At 33.1% G+C, this 19437-nt stretch overlaps 1 protein-coding gene across 1 annotated transcript; it reads left to right on the top strand.

Annotated features, from left to right (window-relative positions):
• The first annotated feature begins 23 nt into the window (after window positions 1-23).
• On the top strand, window positions 24-7237 carry LOC128557610 (gamma-aminobutyric acid type B receptor subunit 2-like). The gene is made up of 9 exons (XM_053545160.1): window positions 24-432; window positions 803-889; window positions 1481-1631; window positions 1970-2084; window positions 2418-2525; window positions 3262-3384; window positions 4197-4343; window positions 4833-5021; window positions 5476-7237. The coding sequence occupies exons 1-9, from the start codon at window positions 291-293 to the stop codon at window positions 5605-5607; spliced, it is 1194 nt and encodes a 397-aa protein (XP_053401135.1). The 5' UTR covers window positions 24-290; the 3' UTR covers window positions 5608-7237.
• Window positions 7238-19437: the final 12200 nt, after the last annotated feature.

Below are 19437 nucleotides of genomic sequence, written 5' to 3'. Positions count from 1 at the left end.
AGAGAAATAAGTGACTATTTGGTTTCTTACAGTTTAATTCTCTATTTCCGTAACATTAAATATTCTTGAAGTTTATTCAGTTTTGGTAAGAACCAAGTACTGGACCAGGTTTAAATTATTCCTTAGCATAATAGTAGATCCTTTTCACAGTCTGAATAAAATTTGTATATGTACACTCGCTTCGTCGAAGAGTATATTTGTTGATCTGTACGTGTTATTGTCCAAAGATATATTTGATAGTCATTGGCCCGTCGTACATTTTATTCACAGGTCACTCCAAAACTCTTGACATGTTTGATTACATTGATTCGGATATCAACGAGATCATATTCCAGTGTATGGGAAACATAAGTTTAACCGGTGTTTCTGGTAGAGTATCCTTCACGTCTGGAGCCGATCCAGACCGCATTGTCCAAATTGAAAGAATTCAAGGTATCATAAATATTTTGCAAGTCAAATGTTTTGCATTTCTTAGTTCAACGATTTACTCTAATGGAAGCATACCTGATGTTATGTCACCACGACTTTACCTGGTTAAAACATTTCTTTTAGAATTCGTATTATCAGCCATAGGTAAACGATTATTTTTCTGCAACCGAAAAAGTATTTGTTTTGTTAATATATTGTACATTGTACTGTTACATTATATATGAGAAATGGCAGTCACGCTGGTACTAGTCATGCAAATTATGTATATCTTTTACGAGGACTGTTAATCAGGGGGACCTACTAGACAAAGTATTAAACATGCTTATTTAATTGTATTTATTATGTTTGCTTCAGTGCATTTGATTTGTTTAAGGGAACGCAAGACAAACAGTGGGCTTCTACAGACAAGACAAAAATCCAAAATACTTCGAGTGGATAAAGGGTGCCATCAAATGGAAAGGTAGACTATCGTTTTCCTGTAAGATTACATTTGTTGTCGTTTGTAATCTGAATGACAAGCATGTATGAAAGCCCGCCATCTAGATCTAAAGGTCAACTGTTTTGTTTACTGATTCTTATATCGCTAAATTGAATATATTTTAGACAACTTAGAAATTGGCTGTTAGGAGTGTTGTCCTAACATACATGTTTGAGTATTAGAAAACGTCTAGGTATAGAATGAAGTTATAGAATGGATTTTACCTCATACTCGTTAAACAGTCGGGTGTTGAAGTGTAGTATATGGTCAAATATTTTATCTACAAGGGATGATCAAGAATTATTTTGACTTTTCTTGGGGTGCTACGATGACTCCCGAATCCCAACAGTTATAATTAATTAGGATTACAATTAATTAGTGTTACAACTCCATGTATAATTCAGTCTGCAAACAAAGCTAGCCGAAACTTCTCACAAAATGACTTCTTATTTTCAATGCAGAATCACGTCGATACATGCCTCACAGAATGTAAAAGGGGTCTGACCCCCCCCCCCCCCCCCCCCCCCCGTATCCGTCTTTGGAATTTATATAACTTACATTTATCATTTTTAGATAATGTTATTCCTAGAGATTCCACGTTAATTACGTACGAGGAAAAAGAAATACCAATAAGTCTTTACGTTATAATGACGTTACTGGCTAGCCTTGGAATTTGTCTTGCCATTTCTTTCCTCGTTTTCAACGTCTTGTACCGCAATCATAGGTATTCATTTATGTTCATATTATTTTTATATGTTATTGAAAGAACAATATTCTGACTGTTGAATTAACGAATGTCTCTCTTTTAAACGTTAAATGACCCCTTTTTACACTTAAGTTATGTAAAGCTCTCTTTGTTGAATATAAATAACGTCCTCTCTTGAAAACGTTGAAAATCCATGAAATATGGCCTTCTTTTACATTATAGTTGTGACGGCAGTTCTTCACTTTACATATGAATAAAGCCTTCTTGCCTTGCCCTTAAAATCTGGATTTTATTAAATTAACCGGTCTTTCAAACGTTATAACATCAAAGTTTTCTTATCTCATTTTACTTTTTAGATATGTGAAGCTGTCCTCTCCGAATATTAACAATGTGCTGTTAGTAGGGTGTGTCGTTTGTTACAGCACAGTATTCTTTAAAACCACTGGTGCTGAAAGCGACGGCATCTGTAAAGTACAGTTTACTTAGATCCTTGCTTTTTTAGCAATACCAAAACAATTCTTTCAAACGAAAGTAAACAAATATTATGATTTCAGACTTAAGGCATAAGTAGCGCAGAACATTTAAGATATATGTACAAAAGCGTTGAGAAAAGTATGAGATTACAACAATAACCTGGGTATACTGCTAAAATATTATACAAGTAAGTAACAAATGTACAAATGGTAAAAAAGAATTATCTGCACTGATGCATTAAAATTCTCGAAAATTACTTATTATTTATGCAATTGCGTCGAAATATTTTGAAAACAAAAATGTATGTTTTTTTGTTGTTTTTTTTTTCAGATGAGTTTAATGTGCTTTAGCCTTGGATTTACTGTGACATATGGCTCGTTGTTTTTTAAAACATGGAGAGTATACCGGATATTCAAGAACAAGCAACTTATGAAACGTGTACGCTTATGTTTTATGTGAAAACGGGGTTCCCACAATATATGTTACCGTTTTATATATCTATATTACCTTTATTTACTACAGCTATTTAGGTATTGAAATATCCAAAAACGTAGTCTTTAACTGCTCTTTTTAAGCAAGTTGTTTAAACTTTTCTGAAACTTCTTATTTAAGTTTCATGTAGTCCTTCATTCCTACTTATAAAGTCATTGATAGGTATTCAATCCACAATTATCATTGATTATTACGGGAAGAACTTATTTGACTGCGAGAAAGTAATCACATACATGCATATTTTGAGATACCAGAAAACGTTTTAAGTCTAACAAAATAAATTTAGATCTACTGTTTAAGCTTAAATTTACGTATGATGATATTTGTACCATATCATACATCATACATAAAAATACTAGAAAAAATCTTCAACATTTACTTTGAAAATTCACAATTAAATGAAATGACTCATAAATTATATTAGCCAAACAGTTTTTATCTGGCATCATACAGGTACATAAGTAAATGTCTGGTAGGATTATTAGTGTGCTATTGATTGATCACTAACGCTATATCTATATTATATAATATGATTTCCCAAAGCGTTTGATAATGCCAAGTCATGTAAGTGTAACGGATGAAAGTTATTGATCATTATAAGACCTATCAAATTGCGTAAATGGATAAGCTTTGGAAGTATTAAAAATGCACAGGTAAATCTTGATAGACATGAACATTTCAGATTATCAAAGACTATCAGCTTCTTTCGATAATTGGAGTTTTCGTGGGAGTTGTTTTGGTGGTTTTGATTGTGTGGGAATCGGTCGGACCTCACAAAATAGTAACTAAATATTTGCAAAAGGAGGTTAGTCAAACTATTATTTTGCGTTTGATATTATGAACATGCATCACCTTTTCCACAAAGTACATCATTCTAACTATGATTTACTCATATAGATGACTTTGTTTTATTTCCTCGTGTGAAATGGATTTACAGATAAAATGTCAGCATGTTTTAAAACTACCTTTGATTTAAAAAAAGACATATACATGTATATGCCATGTCTAATTAATAGACTCATCTGGAACGAATGAATATTTTATTTTATTAGCCAACTTAATAGAGCGACTTCAAATCTATACATGTATGCGTACGTTTTCACTACTTATAATGATATCTTTAGAGTATCAAATAATAAAATCGGTGAAAAGATCTTTTGGAAGAATAGAACGCAACTAAAATACATAATTGCAGACTCGGTTTGATTTTTTTCTGTTTATGAGATAAAAAGGAATGTGCAACACCCACAGCCCAGGTTTTAGCATAATTCTACAGTAAATATGAATGTTTTTCATGATCCCAAAGGACCGGAAAAGATGCCGACACTGAGTCCAGATACTGGGAGACTTTACAGCCTCCATACGTCACTTTAAGACCGTTGTAATTGTTGTTAAAATATGTTAAAAGATCCTTATGAATCATAGAACGCATAATTCAATTCACATAGATCTTGGTCGTACCCCTTAAAACAAATTACGAGATGATTTAGGCAATGACTGGCGTTTCTTTGAGGATTTAACATTGAAGCTTATCTATTTCATACGTTTGTTAACTTGTAGGCTCATATGTTTTGTTTCTTTGAGACAGATGATAAAATGTAGTCATCATTATTTCAGGTATACATGATTGGAGATGATACCGAAGTGAGGCCATTTGTACGTGTTTGTCAGTCGGAATTTTCGAATAATTTTCAATGGCCATTATATGTTGTAGAGGGTGGCCTCCTTATATTTGGAGCATTCCTTGCTTGGGAAACAAAAAATGTCAGTATAAAATATATAGATTTATTCCTGTTTCAACAGGTTTTCAGGAAAGATTATTCGCTTTCATTTGAAACATTCCTTGCTACAAGAATTAGAAAGGATGGTGTTCAAAAATAATATCCCTGTTATTTCAAAAGATAGACATTAACGATGTGTGTTGTCAAGATTAAAGAATTCATATGGTATATATTTCATGTTAAGGACTTAATAACATAAGTGTAGAATATTTATCAGGAAGACGGTTAGCTCAGTCGGTAGAGCACTCGCCCTGTAAGCGAGGTGTCTCGAGTTCGAGCTCCTGACTAAATGTACATTTTTCTCATCCTTTGACAATTTGTGTCCAACGTCATATATTACTGTTAATTTTCATGTCTAATGTATACCGGTTTCTGATAGAAAATGAGATAAAAAGGTAAGATGTATGACCTTCTGATGGATATACATTTGAACGTTTGTAATTTATATCATTTACCTTTTTATACACATCAGGTCAAAATAAAAGCGCTTAATGATTCACGCGAGATTGGATTCTGCATATACAATGTGGTCATTCTGAGCGCAGTTGGTTTGACATTGTCGCTGCTTTTGAAGGACAATGAGATCCTCATGTATGGGATAACATCAGGATTTCTTGTAATTGGAACTTTGGTGACACAAGCTGTCATATTTGTTCCAAAGGTTTGTATGGAATAACATCGGTCTTTCTTGTAACCTTGAGATTAGTCATTTTGTGAGATTGTAAGCATTTCATTTACCCTAAACTTCGTTTACATAGGTTTACATCTCTCACCGGTGTCTGATGTGTGGAATAATAAGGCGTGTCTTCCTCACCTACGTAGTAATATTTGTTCAAACATTTTGACGGCTGTTCTCTTTGAGTTTTGTTAATGTTAATGCGAGAGGCGCTGATATGAAATGTTGTAGTGCCCCAAATCTTTGGAAGGACTGGCCGCAGTGTTTACATTTTGCTAGTTCTGGTCGGAAACCCAGACAATGTCATTGGTGAGAACGATTTTCCTCCACAATCAATTGTTTTTAACTAACAATTTGTCTTTACGTCTCGGGTATATTTATCTAACATTATATTTAACTAACAATTTGTCTTTACATCTTGCGTATATTTATCTAACAGATACTTGCAGTAAAGAAAAAGGACACCGGGAAGAAGTCCACAGGAGTAACAATAATTAGTACGGAACATACCAGTACTTCTGTTCAAAGTACAATCTATAGTGCTCAACGACGTTTACTGAATCATAAATAAATGTTATTGTTAATGCACATTAATTAGCTTACTAAACATTCGATTAAATTAGACAGTTATACAAACATTAAAAAAAAACATACATAACATAAGAGTTTTCTTTGTAAAAGAGGTAAAGGGTGAAACCACTGATTATGTTTGAGGCAAATGCGTAATGCTGTTAGAGCAGGTACATCTTACCTTACCACAAAAAGAGCATTCACACGTGATCGTTAAAGCCAAAGATTTTGCAAATAAGCCCGGATTTAGCCACCAAGAGATATAGTTGTCAAATTCATGCCATAACGTTTTTGCCAAAGAATTGATTTTATTTGCGTCGATCTACTTTCAAGGCAAGAAATTATGCACGAATACTGCACAAGAAAGCATGAATACTTGGTGTTCTAATCCTTTGACTTAATTAAAAGAAAAATAAACTTGTTGCAGTGTCATCTGACTAGAATGTCTTCGTGAAAGACACCATGTGAAAAATAGAGCAACTGAAAGGATGAACCCAGTTTAATCACGATGCACCCACTCTAACAGCCACTCGATCCAATCATGCGGAATAGTGTATAAATCTGTACAATCTATCTTTTCTGTATATATTGAACAAATTTATTATAAGGATATTATTAGAATTTGCATTGTAATGTTATTGAATCTCTAATACATCGGCTATCTTATCGTAGTTATCGTATGAAACGTTTTAAAGGGACTGGCCTCCAGACCGTTCGACAAAAACTAATATATATGGAAATAAATGCTGTCTTTTTATGAAGGCTTTAATACTTTAATACTGACAAACTATGTTACGGAAACATACAGGAATTTACTGTTTTTACTACTTTTTACGGTGAAAATTGTTTGTAACGCTTTACTCCAAGTAAAATTTCTCGATTGTAAATACCAATATTTTGAAGTCATAATTCACTACTTCCACTATAGTAACCTCGGTTACGAAGACGGCAAAATGTCTATTATAGCCGCAGCGGTACGGGTTCGATTACCGACGCGGTCGTCTTTTTTTTCTTGATTTGGAATATTTAAAATATGTTAGAAGAAAAAACTCATATGCTAATGTTCATAAGTGACCGAACTTCGACTTGAAAGGACGATCTTTTAGCCAGATCTGGAGGTCAGTGCCTTTAAAGGTGTAAATTTCTCGCACTTTAGGTTTTTGAAGGTGAATTATCATAATCTGCTATCAAAACACAGTTCTTTGTAAATAATTGTATTCTACTGTCATTGTACTCTGTTGTAATTTGCATTTATCCATTCATTACTGTAAGTTTAGTTCTTGACTCATGTGTTTATTTTGTTAAGTTTTATAATTTATTTGAATATATTTACCTACTGTTCAAAAGTTATGTACAGTTTGATTACTAGGTCATACGTGTGTACACGTTTTCAAACCAAAATTTCTCTACTTAAAAATGACCTTTTTAATATTTGATTATGTTCTGTTTTAGCTTGAGCTCACGTTTTTCTTATACTAGAAACACTAAAATATGGAAGCCGGAGTTAAGGTTACAAAACGCAATCTTTAATATTTACAAACATGATGTCTACACAAACGAACTGTAATTGTACCAGAGAGTGAGTGTTAAATTCTTTTATTATATCATAATAAAATAGATAATTATGTTCATACCATCTTGCTTTGCTCTATGCTCTATTACCCTGACTTTACCCCGAGGTCGCCTCTATGCTCTTTACCCTGAGGTCACGTGTAATACCCAAGAGACAACATTGGAGCAGACACTGTGATTGTTTCTGGTTTGATCAATTTTGACATCTATTGTTATGCAAGAATGTGATTTTAGTTACTAACAACACCGTTATATACTAAATCCAAACCGTAAATTGTCCTTCGATTAGTTGTATCCATACCGTTATGACCGACGTCTGATGGTTCTTAAAAATACTAACCTTTCATGTGGAAAACATATTGAAAATGTTTTTTCTTTCGAAATTTAGATTACATCATTGAAAATGTTTCTTTCTGCGTCTTAATTTCGAAAATCTGAACGCATAAATCATTTAAAAATTTTAAGTTAGAATGATATGGTATCTTCATATCAATTAGTTTGGACCTTAGAATGACAAAGAGCTACGTTTTGTGAATAATCAAATTCAGTAAGTTGACCCTGTGTTACGAGTTATAAGCATAACTTTTATATGACGTCACATCATAATGACGTCACCGCTGAATCATAATTGAGCTAATTGAATACGCTCGCGGGGATCAAGACGTGTTTTACGGTCCAACATACAAGTCAGTATGACTTTTTATCATAATTATGTTATTGAAATGTTGTTTTCAACCGTTTGGCCCTGAAATAATTCGTATATAATGGAACAGAAGTAGAGTTACTTAGGTCACAAACATAGGGGGTGAAATGTAACAGCCACCCATATTTTATCGTAAATTCATGTATAGGCGATTTCGCTATACGTTTACATAGCAGTTGCTGCGGATCGTGTTAGAATTAAGAAATAATAAATCTGTTCCTATATTTTATCAGTTAATAAAATATGGGCAGGAGTTTGGATGCGTAATAATTAAATCACGAGTGCGTAGCACGAGTGATTTAATCATTCGCATCCAAACAACTGCCCATGTTTTATTTAAGAAATAATAAATCTGTTCCTATATTTTATCAGTTAATAAAATATGGGCAGGAGTTTGGATGCGTAATAGTTAAATCACGAGTGCGTAGCACGAGTGATTTAATTATTCGCATCCAAACGACTGCCCATGTTTTATTAATTGATAAAATTATTGAAACATATTTATTATTTCGATTCTAACAACGCAAATAATTCGCATTTTACAGTACTACATTTTCAGCGTAATACGTCATTCGGGTTATATGCTGTTACAATTTACCCCCTATGGTTAGAAAGTGTTGCATAGCCAATGGAACGTATAGATATTTGTTTCTTTTTTATCAGAATTTTGAGAAGTATTCATAAATTAATAATCTAACAGCTCGCAAACTAATTATGAACAGAATCATCAAATAAGGCGAGTTGACCCTGTGTTACTGACGAACTTAACTTTTATATGACGTCACATCATTATGACGTCATACTTTATGTGGAGATCAGAACGTGTTTTACGGACCGACACATAAGTCAGTATGACTTTTTATTATATTTATGTTTTTGAAATGCTGTTTTCAACCGTTTGGCCCTAAAATAATTGGTATGTAATGGAACTGAAGTAGAAACTCTTATGTTACAATCATAGGGGGGTGAAATGTAACAGCCAACCATATTTTATCGTAGATTCATGTATAGGCGATTTCGCTATATGCTGCGGATCGTGTTAGAATAATTGATAAAATTATTGGAACATATTTCTTATTTCGATTCTAACAACGCAAATAATTCGCATTTTACAGTAGATCTACTACATTTTCAGCGTAATACGTCATCCGGGTCATATGCTGTTACAATTAACCCCCTATGGTTAGAAAGAGTTGTCGTGTTGGGCGACCTGCGAAGTTTACACTTTTCTCTATTTGCTTAGCCAATGGAACGTACAGATATTTGTTTCTTTTTATCAGAATTTTGAGAAGTATTTATAATTTAGTAATCTAACAGCTCGCAAACTAATTATGAAGAAAATCATCAAATTAGGCGAGTTGACCCTGTGTTACAAGTTACGAGCTTAATTTTATATGACGTCACATCATTATGACGTCATACTTTATGTCATACATTTATGACGTCACCGCTGAATCTTAATTAAGCTAATTGAATTCGCTCGTATTGATTGAAACGTGTTGTACGGTCCTACACATAAGTCAGTATAACTTTTTATCACATTTATGTTTTATAAATGCTGTTTTCAACCGTTTGGCCCTGAAATAATTTGTATGTAATGGAATTGAAGTAGAATCTCTTATGCCACAATCATAGGGGGTGAAATATAACAGCCAACAATATTTTATCGTAGATTCATGTATAGGCAATTTCGCTATATGTTTATATAGCAAGTGCTGCAGATCGTGTCAGAATTATTCTTTTAGTGTGTGTATCCGTGAAATATTGTTAAATAGTTCTTATAGGTGACATATAGACCCGTTGGGCCGGGTGTTTACAATTTATATTGTTTTATATGTATATATCAATACCATACACATGACACTATAATAAAAGGTTATCTTATCTTATCTTGTATGTTAACAAACCGCCTCAGTAGCTCAGTTGTAGTGTGCGTGAGGTCTGGGGTTCGATCCCCGGTCGCGTTATACCAAAGACGTGAAAAACAGTACTGGTAGCTCCCTTGCTTGGCACACTTTAAAGGGCAGTACCAGGAGGTAATATAAGCACAGGTAAGTATCTGTTACTGGACACCTAGTTTATTACACAAGAGCTTTGTAGCTCGTCTGATATGTTGATTATATGCAACGTTTAATAAAGCTTATCTTTACCTTTATGTTCGATTTCATTGTTTTCAAGCCCGATAACTTTTCAGATCAACCTCTCTAAAAGCATCCGGCCTACTTCAATTGGATGCTACAGAACTAGGCAAACCTTTAGGCAGCTTCTGTCTGATATCATTTGCTTTCGTTTTGGCTGAAATCCCTTGGACAGTAAGAAGAGCAAATAGTGTATAGTATGGTACCAATCAATTTTGATTTGTAAGAGACTGTATAACGCAATAAAATCACACTAAGACTGTTCTAAAATTCTATTTAAAATGAAAGCCTGATTACCCTACTCGGAAAATTCACAAATATTGTCACATATTGTTCAGTTTACGAAGAAATTGAATATGAATTAGTGGCATTTTTGACATTCGCTTATGTTCCATTTATATAAAAATAACTTTATATATCTTAAAATATCTCATCGTGATGGGTTATTTTGCAATCATTATTTCAACATATAACATTACTTAAACATTAAAATCAAATAAAAGTTCCATACATGTACTCTAATATAAAATCAATATTTCTGAATAAACATTTTGAAATAAGCACGAGCATTTAATACGTAGTAATATACAGTGTGTGGCCATATATAATCCCCTGGTATACGTCCCCACGTAAATAAATGATCGAACGTCACGTCATGACGAATTTTGTAAGAAGAGTAAATGTTATTTTTATATTTAAAAAGGTATGTGTTCTAAGACATGTAAGCAAAAGGGTTACCAGCAGGAAAATTTGTCTGCATCCACATGTTTTTAATGTAAACAGTTGCAAAACGAAAGGAAATGAAACCCGTTACCAAATAAGCCATTGTTTCGCTAGTTCACACAGGACTTATTCAAGCCCGTATGCAATTTTGATCATGTATGCCTCGAACTACAGTAACAGCTATAATAAGCAGACTTTGAAATGGTGAAACCATAGAAAATCAACAAATCAAGTTAGATTATTAACATGATATATTTAGACTCCCTAAATAATGTAATAAAGGGAGGTTATATAATAACAAAATATTTGAAAATTACAAAAGAGAAATAAAACGTGTCTGACGAAAATATTTTTAGCACGCGTATAAGCAATAAGGTACACTTAAGATAGTTCGGTAGGTAGGCACATTGACTAAATTGTCAATTGCTAATTTAATTGCACTTTCATATATATAGTTCTTGCATACGTTTATAGGGGAGATTCCGGTGTTTTCCACTGGTGCAAGAAAATCGGGGTGTAGGATGATTCTCTTGTTGTAAATCACATCTAAGGAATCAATATGTAACAAATTCTTGCATATACATAGACTATTTCTCGACTCAGAAATGGCTGTTTTACAAATTACAAACTACGGAAAGTTATGTTGGATATACTAAAACCAACTCGGAACTCAACATCGTTGTGTGCAATTGAAACGCCATGACATCTTTCCTGTTTACAAGTGGTTTGTTTAAAACATTGCTTTAAGAAAATACGCTGCAAGAAAGTCATTCGTTTAAATTTACTTTTTCTATTACATGTATTTGTTGAATACGGTATGCATGCAAGAAACAGATTTTATCACTGGGGGTAGGTTCGGGCTGGAACATCAGGCTCTCGGGTAACGGTTTTAACCGTAATTCGTCATGGCTTTAACCTGATACTACTGAGTTACAGCCAAAACAATTGCTCGACAGTGGAATATTCCCATCCGCGCATACAACCAGAGAAATTTTATATGCTTAATGTTAAAAAGTTATACAAATATTTGAAGATCTTAGCAAATAAAATTTCATAAAATGTTTACGTCGAAATGGTGTCGTCTAATTAGTTGGTCTCCTTGACCATTAAGACTGTCTAGACAAAATCATATTTGGAATATAAATCTACTTTGCCCTAATATAATCATAATAATTTATTCTAATCAAAGATAAAACTGACAGTAATCAGTTTGATTACATCTGATTACAAATTTGATTACTTGTATATACATATTTCATAACTTCAATGACGTATTGTATTAGGTATGTTTCAGTGACAGCTCACAATAATAGGATTGCTGTTCTTTCGAACTGATTACTGCTTAGCATACCTTGGGGCTAATTAGACTTTGATATTCTCATCCTATTTAATAAGCATCAGACTGGAGATCAAATAATTACACCATATCTACCTTAAATGTACCAACTGCTCAAAGTAATTATGAGCTACCTGTTTTGCAAATACTGGGTGATAATTTGTTTTTGTAAAATATTAATAATTTATTTCATATTGAAGATATTTTTTATATTATGTGCTAATTTTAGCATATTATTTAGCACTTCTATTAAAGAAGTCTCTGATAGTGTTCACGTACTTTAAGTTACTAGAATAATGTTAGATTGACTGTTTAGTTAAAAGAATGGGAGCGTTCGTTACATTTACTTGGAAGAGTATGTCAGTGTTTGTGCGATTACGCAAAAAAACACATTTGTAAAGCTTTTGAGTCCTATTTCATCATGTAGAAAATTTACACGAGCCTTAAAGGTTCACTGTTTGTCCAACTTATTTGAAAATGATTTGTCAGATTTTAGTGCCCTGGCTATAAAATAAATTATCTTGCAATGTTAAAAATTAAATGATGTAATCAGTAATCTGAAAAGTCAATTAATCACTAATTCAGCTGTAATTTTGCAAAATATTGTCATCAATAATTTAATTTAATGAGACTAAGTGTCAAGTAATTGTAACTTAATTGATTTTAATTGTCCAGTAATCAACCCATGTCTGAAGAGGAACTCTGTGGAGCTGAAGTAGACACTAATATGGGCTCTTGGACTGTTTATGATTTACATTAAACTAATTCAGTTCCCTCTTTGTTTCATATAAAATATTAAATCTTGAGACTCTATTATCAGTACATTAGAGCGTTACAATAATAGGACAACCAAATATAGCCAGTTAGCACCACATGTATTTTTACTAAAAACAAGAAAATTATTGAGGTATTATGTTACTTGTAAGAAAATTAATCTCTTTTGAAAAACAACACCCTCTTAAAATGATCCCATGAAAACTACAGTTGAGAAATTCGTGTAGGTAGAGATTTTTTCAATAAATAAAACTATAACCTGGATATTCACAATAAAAGTTTTCTCTATACATTAACCATTAAAACTGAACCAAAACTTTACCTGCCCTGTATATACTCATATACAATAGTTCATCAACAACATGGAACTACATTTTGGACTACTTCACTAGACAGTATAACATGTGAAGAAGTCCAAATGCGGGTCCATGCTGTTGATGTATGATGGTAAAATGTGTCATGTAATGATGTAACAGTTACCTTTTTAAATTGTTAATTGTCTCGAGAAAAAGGTCTAGACTACTGACATTGTGCACTTCCAGGTTTTAATTTTATTATTTTCTTAAATGTCGACAATGTGCATGCGCGCAAAGGCTCAAAATCATATGTCATTGAAGAATTTTTAGACGATGATTTTATTTTTCTTTTATGTAATATAAAATCTGAATATTTTTGTGAGTTTTTGGCATGACGACATATAATCTGGTTTTTATAAGATTTTCTTGTCCTTTTAATGCCTTTTAAAATACTGAAAATGATGTCTAAAGAGTAAGTAGTTTATAAGACATATAGATATAATGTGACCTCAGAACTTTCAAGATGCCAATATTTCTCTTCAGGGTAATATCTGTCGGTACTTCCATGCCAGATATTCTGAAAACTGTTAGAAGTACGATAAGTAAGAGGATTTTGGACGGGATTGACGGACAAACTGTAATTATGTCCCACACAGTATTTTTCAGCGATAAACTGATTTGGCTTAAATACCTTGTTTACTGTCATGATGATAACCTGTACAAAAATCACATTTATGAGTGTTTATTCATCAACGGAATTAATTAACTGCTCTAATCATCATAACATTTAATTAACATCCATAAGAATAAACAAGAAATAATCGGATTTAGTATTTAGAAATAACGTAGACCTGTAAGTGCAATATCTCGAAAATATTCTACTCCACGCATTAAATAGCTGATTTATGATTTGTTAGATGCATAATTTGACAAAAGTTATTAAAAGCACAGTCAGGGTGAAAAAAAAAGATGTTGTACACCGCTATTCATAAAGCAGATTTACACTTGTATCAGGGACATTTTACAATGGTAAGACTTGCTTTTTTTCTAAATATTGTTTAGAACCCTGATTTTCATATTTTACGAATTTTATGATATCATGCTTAGAAAAGTTTTATCACATGAAGCATGACGAGAAATAATCACTGACTTATTGCAAGACTTTATTGCAAGTTTCCAGACAAGGTCATATGTTTTTGTTATACATAGTTCAGGTCATATGAGGACGTTTCAGATTTAATGGTAGATGACAGCCCTATTTGACTCCTGTGGGTACCTGTATATAACCACAGACTTTCGGCAAACCAGTTAGATTATTTCCTCAAATGACGATCGGAACCCAACGGTATTTCTTTTCTTTTTAAAGTGTTCTGAATATAACTTAATTAAATCTTTTAGTGCTTGAATAATAATTATATTTGAATTGACATTTTATGGTCATTCTTATCTTTTAAAGTATGGAACACATTTTAGAATCTAGAACTTTATATCAGCAGGAATGTTTTAATGTAGTGTATCTTTTTATATATTTTTATTGAAAACTGATCCGTAAAGCTAAACCAAATAGATATGTAGATCTTCAGAAATTTTCAAAAAGAGAGGGAGCGGGCGAGCGAAATAACATTTTCTCAGATGCATTTTATATCTCTTTTCATCACATTTTTGACGTCGCGGGAGTGTAATAAAGCCATTAAATAAAAATGATAATACACTAGTGTAATAAAGCTTTGACGTCGACGTCATTTATAGTTTAGGCGACGTCGGTCAAATTGTCTTGTTTATATAGTAAAAGAAAGTCGATTTTTTGATGTTTCGACAAGAAAGGCTAACATTTGATAAAAAGAATATTACATTTGTGACTTTCCACACTGAATTAATTAAACTCGTTGAATGAAATTGATAAAATAATCGGCAGAGCCTCGCATTTTATTATTTTATTCAACTCGTTTAATAAATTCAATATGAAAAGACACTCATGAAATATCCTGTATAAGTGTCAGTTTTTGTAAAATTATGATAACATATAACTACTGGTTGTTCAGAAGAATCTTCCATGGTAGCGTAGTGATAAAGCGCCTGCTTCGAGTGCGGGAGTCGTGGGTTCGCTCCCTGGTCGCATCATTCCAAAGTCGTGAAAAATGATACTAGTAGCTTCCTCGCTCGATGCTGAGCATTTAGAGCATAGTTCTACGGCTAGTAAGTCTGGTGTCAGTTATTAAAAATATTTGTATATATATGAATAAGATTGACGACATAGCACTTCTAAGTGATAAATATCATATATGCAATAGAAAAATGTTGTTTTTTACTTTTATAGTATCTTTTTAAATATTTACAACACAGATAAAACACATTGCCAAATCCAATACTGTATAATGGCGAACAGACAGATGATATATCTTAAATCTTTTTAATGAGCATTTTCATAAATATTGCAATACGTAAATATAAGTTTGACTTACAATGAAGGTTTGAAACACATCGCCTGCAGTGGCATTTTCGCTTAACCAGTTGCTTTTATTATTGAAGACAAGGTCTGCTGTAGTACACTCACTTCCTGGTGGCCTGAAAAATGCGCGAATACAATAGCTTAGCTTGAAAGTGACCTAACTCAAGATTCTAACTAATAAAGACCCATATCTATCTTGCCCATTATATAAATTAAAACACATTTAAATTACGTATTAAGTTTTTCCTCAGCAAACAAGTTTTTATGCATTAAACATAATCTCCGTTCGATCAATCACTGGTCGAAAAGGGAAGATTTAAGGTATAATGTATTAATATCTACGCAAAGCTTTCGATATGGCATATAATTTAATCTTTTGGAATAATTAGCATTATTTCATTTCAAAGACGATACACTTAAAATATCTATTTCCTACTCAACAGACAACAATTAGAAAAGCTTTGAAATATGTTGCCTTAATACCAGGAGCTAAATTGTACCAACTTTGATCTCTACTATCTTTTAATGTATATAAATGACAGTATAATGGCGTTTTAAAATTTTAAAAAAAGAATAACATGAAATTATGTCCGATATAAACTCTAATTCCTCGGCGTCGCTCAGTTTCAGACATTTTTGTCCTTAGTTTTATTCACAGACAAGTATATTTTTGTTAAATCTGAATTTAAATTTCTTACGTTTTAGAAAGGTTCAGCACCGACAACTATAGTTTGTTAATAAATACAATTGAGCCGTGCCATGAGAAAACCAACATAGTGGGTTTGCGACCAGCACGGATCCAGACCAGCCTGCGCCTGTTGTCTTTAATATCTCAGTAAAATAATACAGCTATTTGCTTAACCGGAACGAACTTTCTTAACACCCTTATCATATCACAGGAATCAAACTTTATTATTTAATAGAAAAATGGTTGCTAAATTAGAGCGATTAAACATAAAATACTTCATGATAAAACCTCCAATCTGTATTTTTAAAAAAAGCAATAGTATTGCAAACAGAAACTATATTTAGACAATTTTACTGCGCTTTAGTGTGACCTTGTCCAAACAGTTGTAAGCAAGGGGCCTTCAAGGCCCAGTATTTCATGCTGCTGGATTCAAATCACTAGTCTTACCCATTATCTCCTTGGGTTCGAGCCCCGCTCTGCTTGTCATGTAAGGAAAATATCCTGCTGGTTAGTGGAGGATCTATCACTGGTTCCACCAAGTAACCTGATTGTTTCCGAAATAATGCCTAAAGGGCAAACTGGGGTCGTCTTCCACAGTCGATATATGACCTGAATAGTGACGGTGTGACAAAAACTCACAAGCAAGTATAAGCCATATTATTTATAGAAAAATGAAGTTAAAGTTACAAACCAATAGTTCGATATATCTGTGTTATTGCTGAATGTTTTGGCAAATAATTACAGAAATAATTCCTAAAATATTAGATGATAAATTAGAACTTTTAAAAAGTGTTTCTTTTACAGTTACATTTACAGAAAAGAGTTCTATATAGATAACAAAACAACAACAGCCAGTCAGTTGCAGACACAAGATACTTCCAAGTAGAAAATCAAACAGGGATCACACAGTCATTTCTACGCATAAAATAAAGAACAATATGACGAGGTAAACGGGAACAGAAGTAACACAAAACGAAAAGAACAAAGGGAGCAATTTGAACTGACACTGGACACGCAGAATTTTGTATGTTATTTCTACTTTTTTAAAAATACGCTCCGAGTTGAAAATAAAAAGCACGATATTATAGGAGGACAGATAGGAATTTGACGTAATCAGGACAACACAACGTTGCAGACTGTGGATTATTTACATGTTTCCGTAACATTACGAGTACATTATTAAGCAGTATGTCTAGCAACCATTAATTGGAAATTAAAGAGAACCTCAAAACCCAGTTTATACTACACACAAGCTTGAGTAAAAAATGGAGGACAATTTTACAATAACACAAAATTACAACGCGACAAATACTAACGTCAAAATCGCCCTTGCTGTGTAAGTTCCCCAATGGTGTCGAACTGTTCTTATTATCATTATGTCCATTGCCCTTTGTTCTGGTATACCAGGAAACGCCTTGGTTATATTTGTTCAGGTTAAAAACAAACAGAAAACGTCCTCGGATTGGTTTGTGACATTTCTTGCGGTATCAGATTTCCTGTCTTTGCTTATAAATGTACCAATCTATACAATCGTAATGTCAGATGTGTGGCCGAAGATTGGATCATCACTTGGATGTAGATTTCATCACTTAGTTATACATTTAACATTTACTGCATCAACAGTTATTATAGCATCTATTTCCGTTGACAGATTGTGGAAGTCAAAATCAGTTCGTCACTTTATAACTCCAAGCAGAGCGGTTAACACTGGAACTGCAGCATTTGGGGTTTCCTTGGTTTTTGGAATTATAGCAGCTTTTACTAGAAGCAACAATATTCTAGGCCAGTGCGTTCGCGACTCCTCAAACAAATTACTTCAATTTATTTTGTATGCAGTAATGGCGACAGTTGTGGTAGCATCAAGTGTTACCATTGTTGTATCATATATACGTGTTTTGATACACCTAAAGTTCAGAAATCAAGGGACAACATGTAGAAACATTGAAATAGGAACTTCTTCCTTACCAGTAGGTCGCTATGGCAACGCTTTGAGAACAACGAAATTAATGTTTCTAGTTTCAGTTGTGTTCATTGTGATGACAATTATTCCAACAGTTGGAGCGATAGTTTTAGCAGCGACAGATTATAGAAACACCGCAAACGGAGCAAAACTCTTATTTTTCATGACCAGACTGTATCTGATTAACAACTGTGTCAACCCGTATTTACAATTTTTGCTTAACGCCACTTTCAGGAATCAAACTGTTGCTCTTTTTAAACAATACCGCACTTCCAAAACAACAGGTAGACGTATATACAGCATAGAAACAATAAACCTCTGAAGGTATTTCTATGGAACAGTTACTCAAGTCAGCAGAAACACTGTGAACGGAGGAAAAGTCTTAAGTGTTTTTAACACTTCAAAACGTCCAAAATGTGCTCAAGTTTGCTAACATTTGGACTTTTTAATTGGTCCATCATTAGTCACAAGCAGATACAATTTGTAGTGAATACATATAGAGTAATTTGTCTAGAGTGAACCTTCACTTTTTTAACACTTCAAACGTTGCTGTTTGTATGGGATTATTACATCACCTCATTTTATATCTTTTTTTCTTCGGCTTGCGTGTTTAAATTCTGTATTGTACATTTTGTATTAATGCTATTCTATGCTTGATAATGTTTGTTCAATGTTGTGTATATACTGCATATATTATGTTGAGGCCCACATGGTAGATGAGGAAACCCAATATATAGCCTCTGGAAATAAAGTCGTTACTTACTAACTTACTTACTTACTTACTCTGTCGTCCTTAATTTATATTACCTCCCCTTCTATGGTTTATTCATAATCCTTTTGTCCCGAGCGTAATTCCAAACTTACTGAAGGGATATTGTCAAAACTATACAAAATGACAGAGAATATTGAGAGAAAAAGCAGTGTGCAAGAACCATATTACTACCTTGCTTACATTTTTTAAATATTATTTCCCTTTTGATGTAGTCATTACACCTTTGTCTGAAGCATATCTTCAAAACTATTCAGGGGAATTTGCAAACAATGCAAGAGGCAACTTAAAGGAAGTGCAGCTTTTAAGAACCATAATGCTACCTTGCTTGCTTTTTGAATGATCTCCCTTTTCATGATTTACTCGTAGTAAATTTGTTTGGAGCATAACTCATTACCTATTTAAAGGATATTCATAAACCTT

The sequence above is a fragment of the Mercenaria mercenaria genome, chromosome 6 (assembly GCF_021730395.1).
Source record: "Mercenaria mercenaria strain notata chromosome 6, MADL_Memer_1, whole genome shotgun sequence".
Classification (NCBI taxonomy): Eukaryota; Metazoa; Mollusca; class Bivalvia; order Venerida; family Veneridae; genus Mercenaria; species Mercenaria mercenaria.
Note: the sequence above shows the minus strand (reverse complement) of the source record. Positions and strands in the feature narration are given on the sequence as shown.

Coding starts and splice junctions, on each gene's coding strand:
- LOC128557610 (XM_053545160.1), top strand. CDS start 291: ATGTTTGATTACATTGATTCGGATATCAACGAGATCATATTCCAGTGT. Junction 3,385..4,196: donor CTAAATATTTGCAAAAGGAG/GTTAGTCAAACT, acceptor TCATTATTTCAG/GTATACATGATTGGAGATGA. Junction 5,022..5,475: donor CTGTCATATTTGTTCCAAAG/GTTTGTATGGAA, acceptor TTTATCTAACAG/ATACTTGCAGTAAAGAAAAA.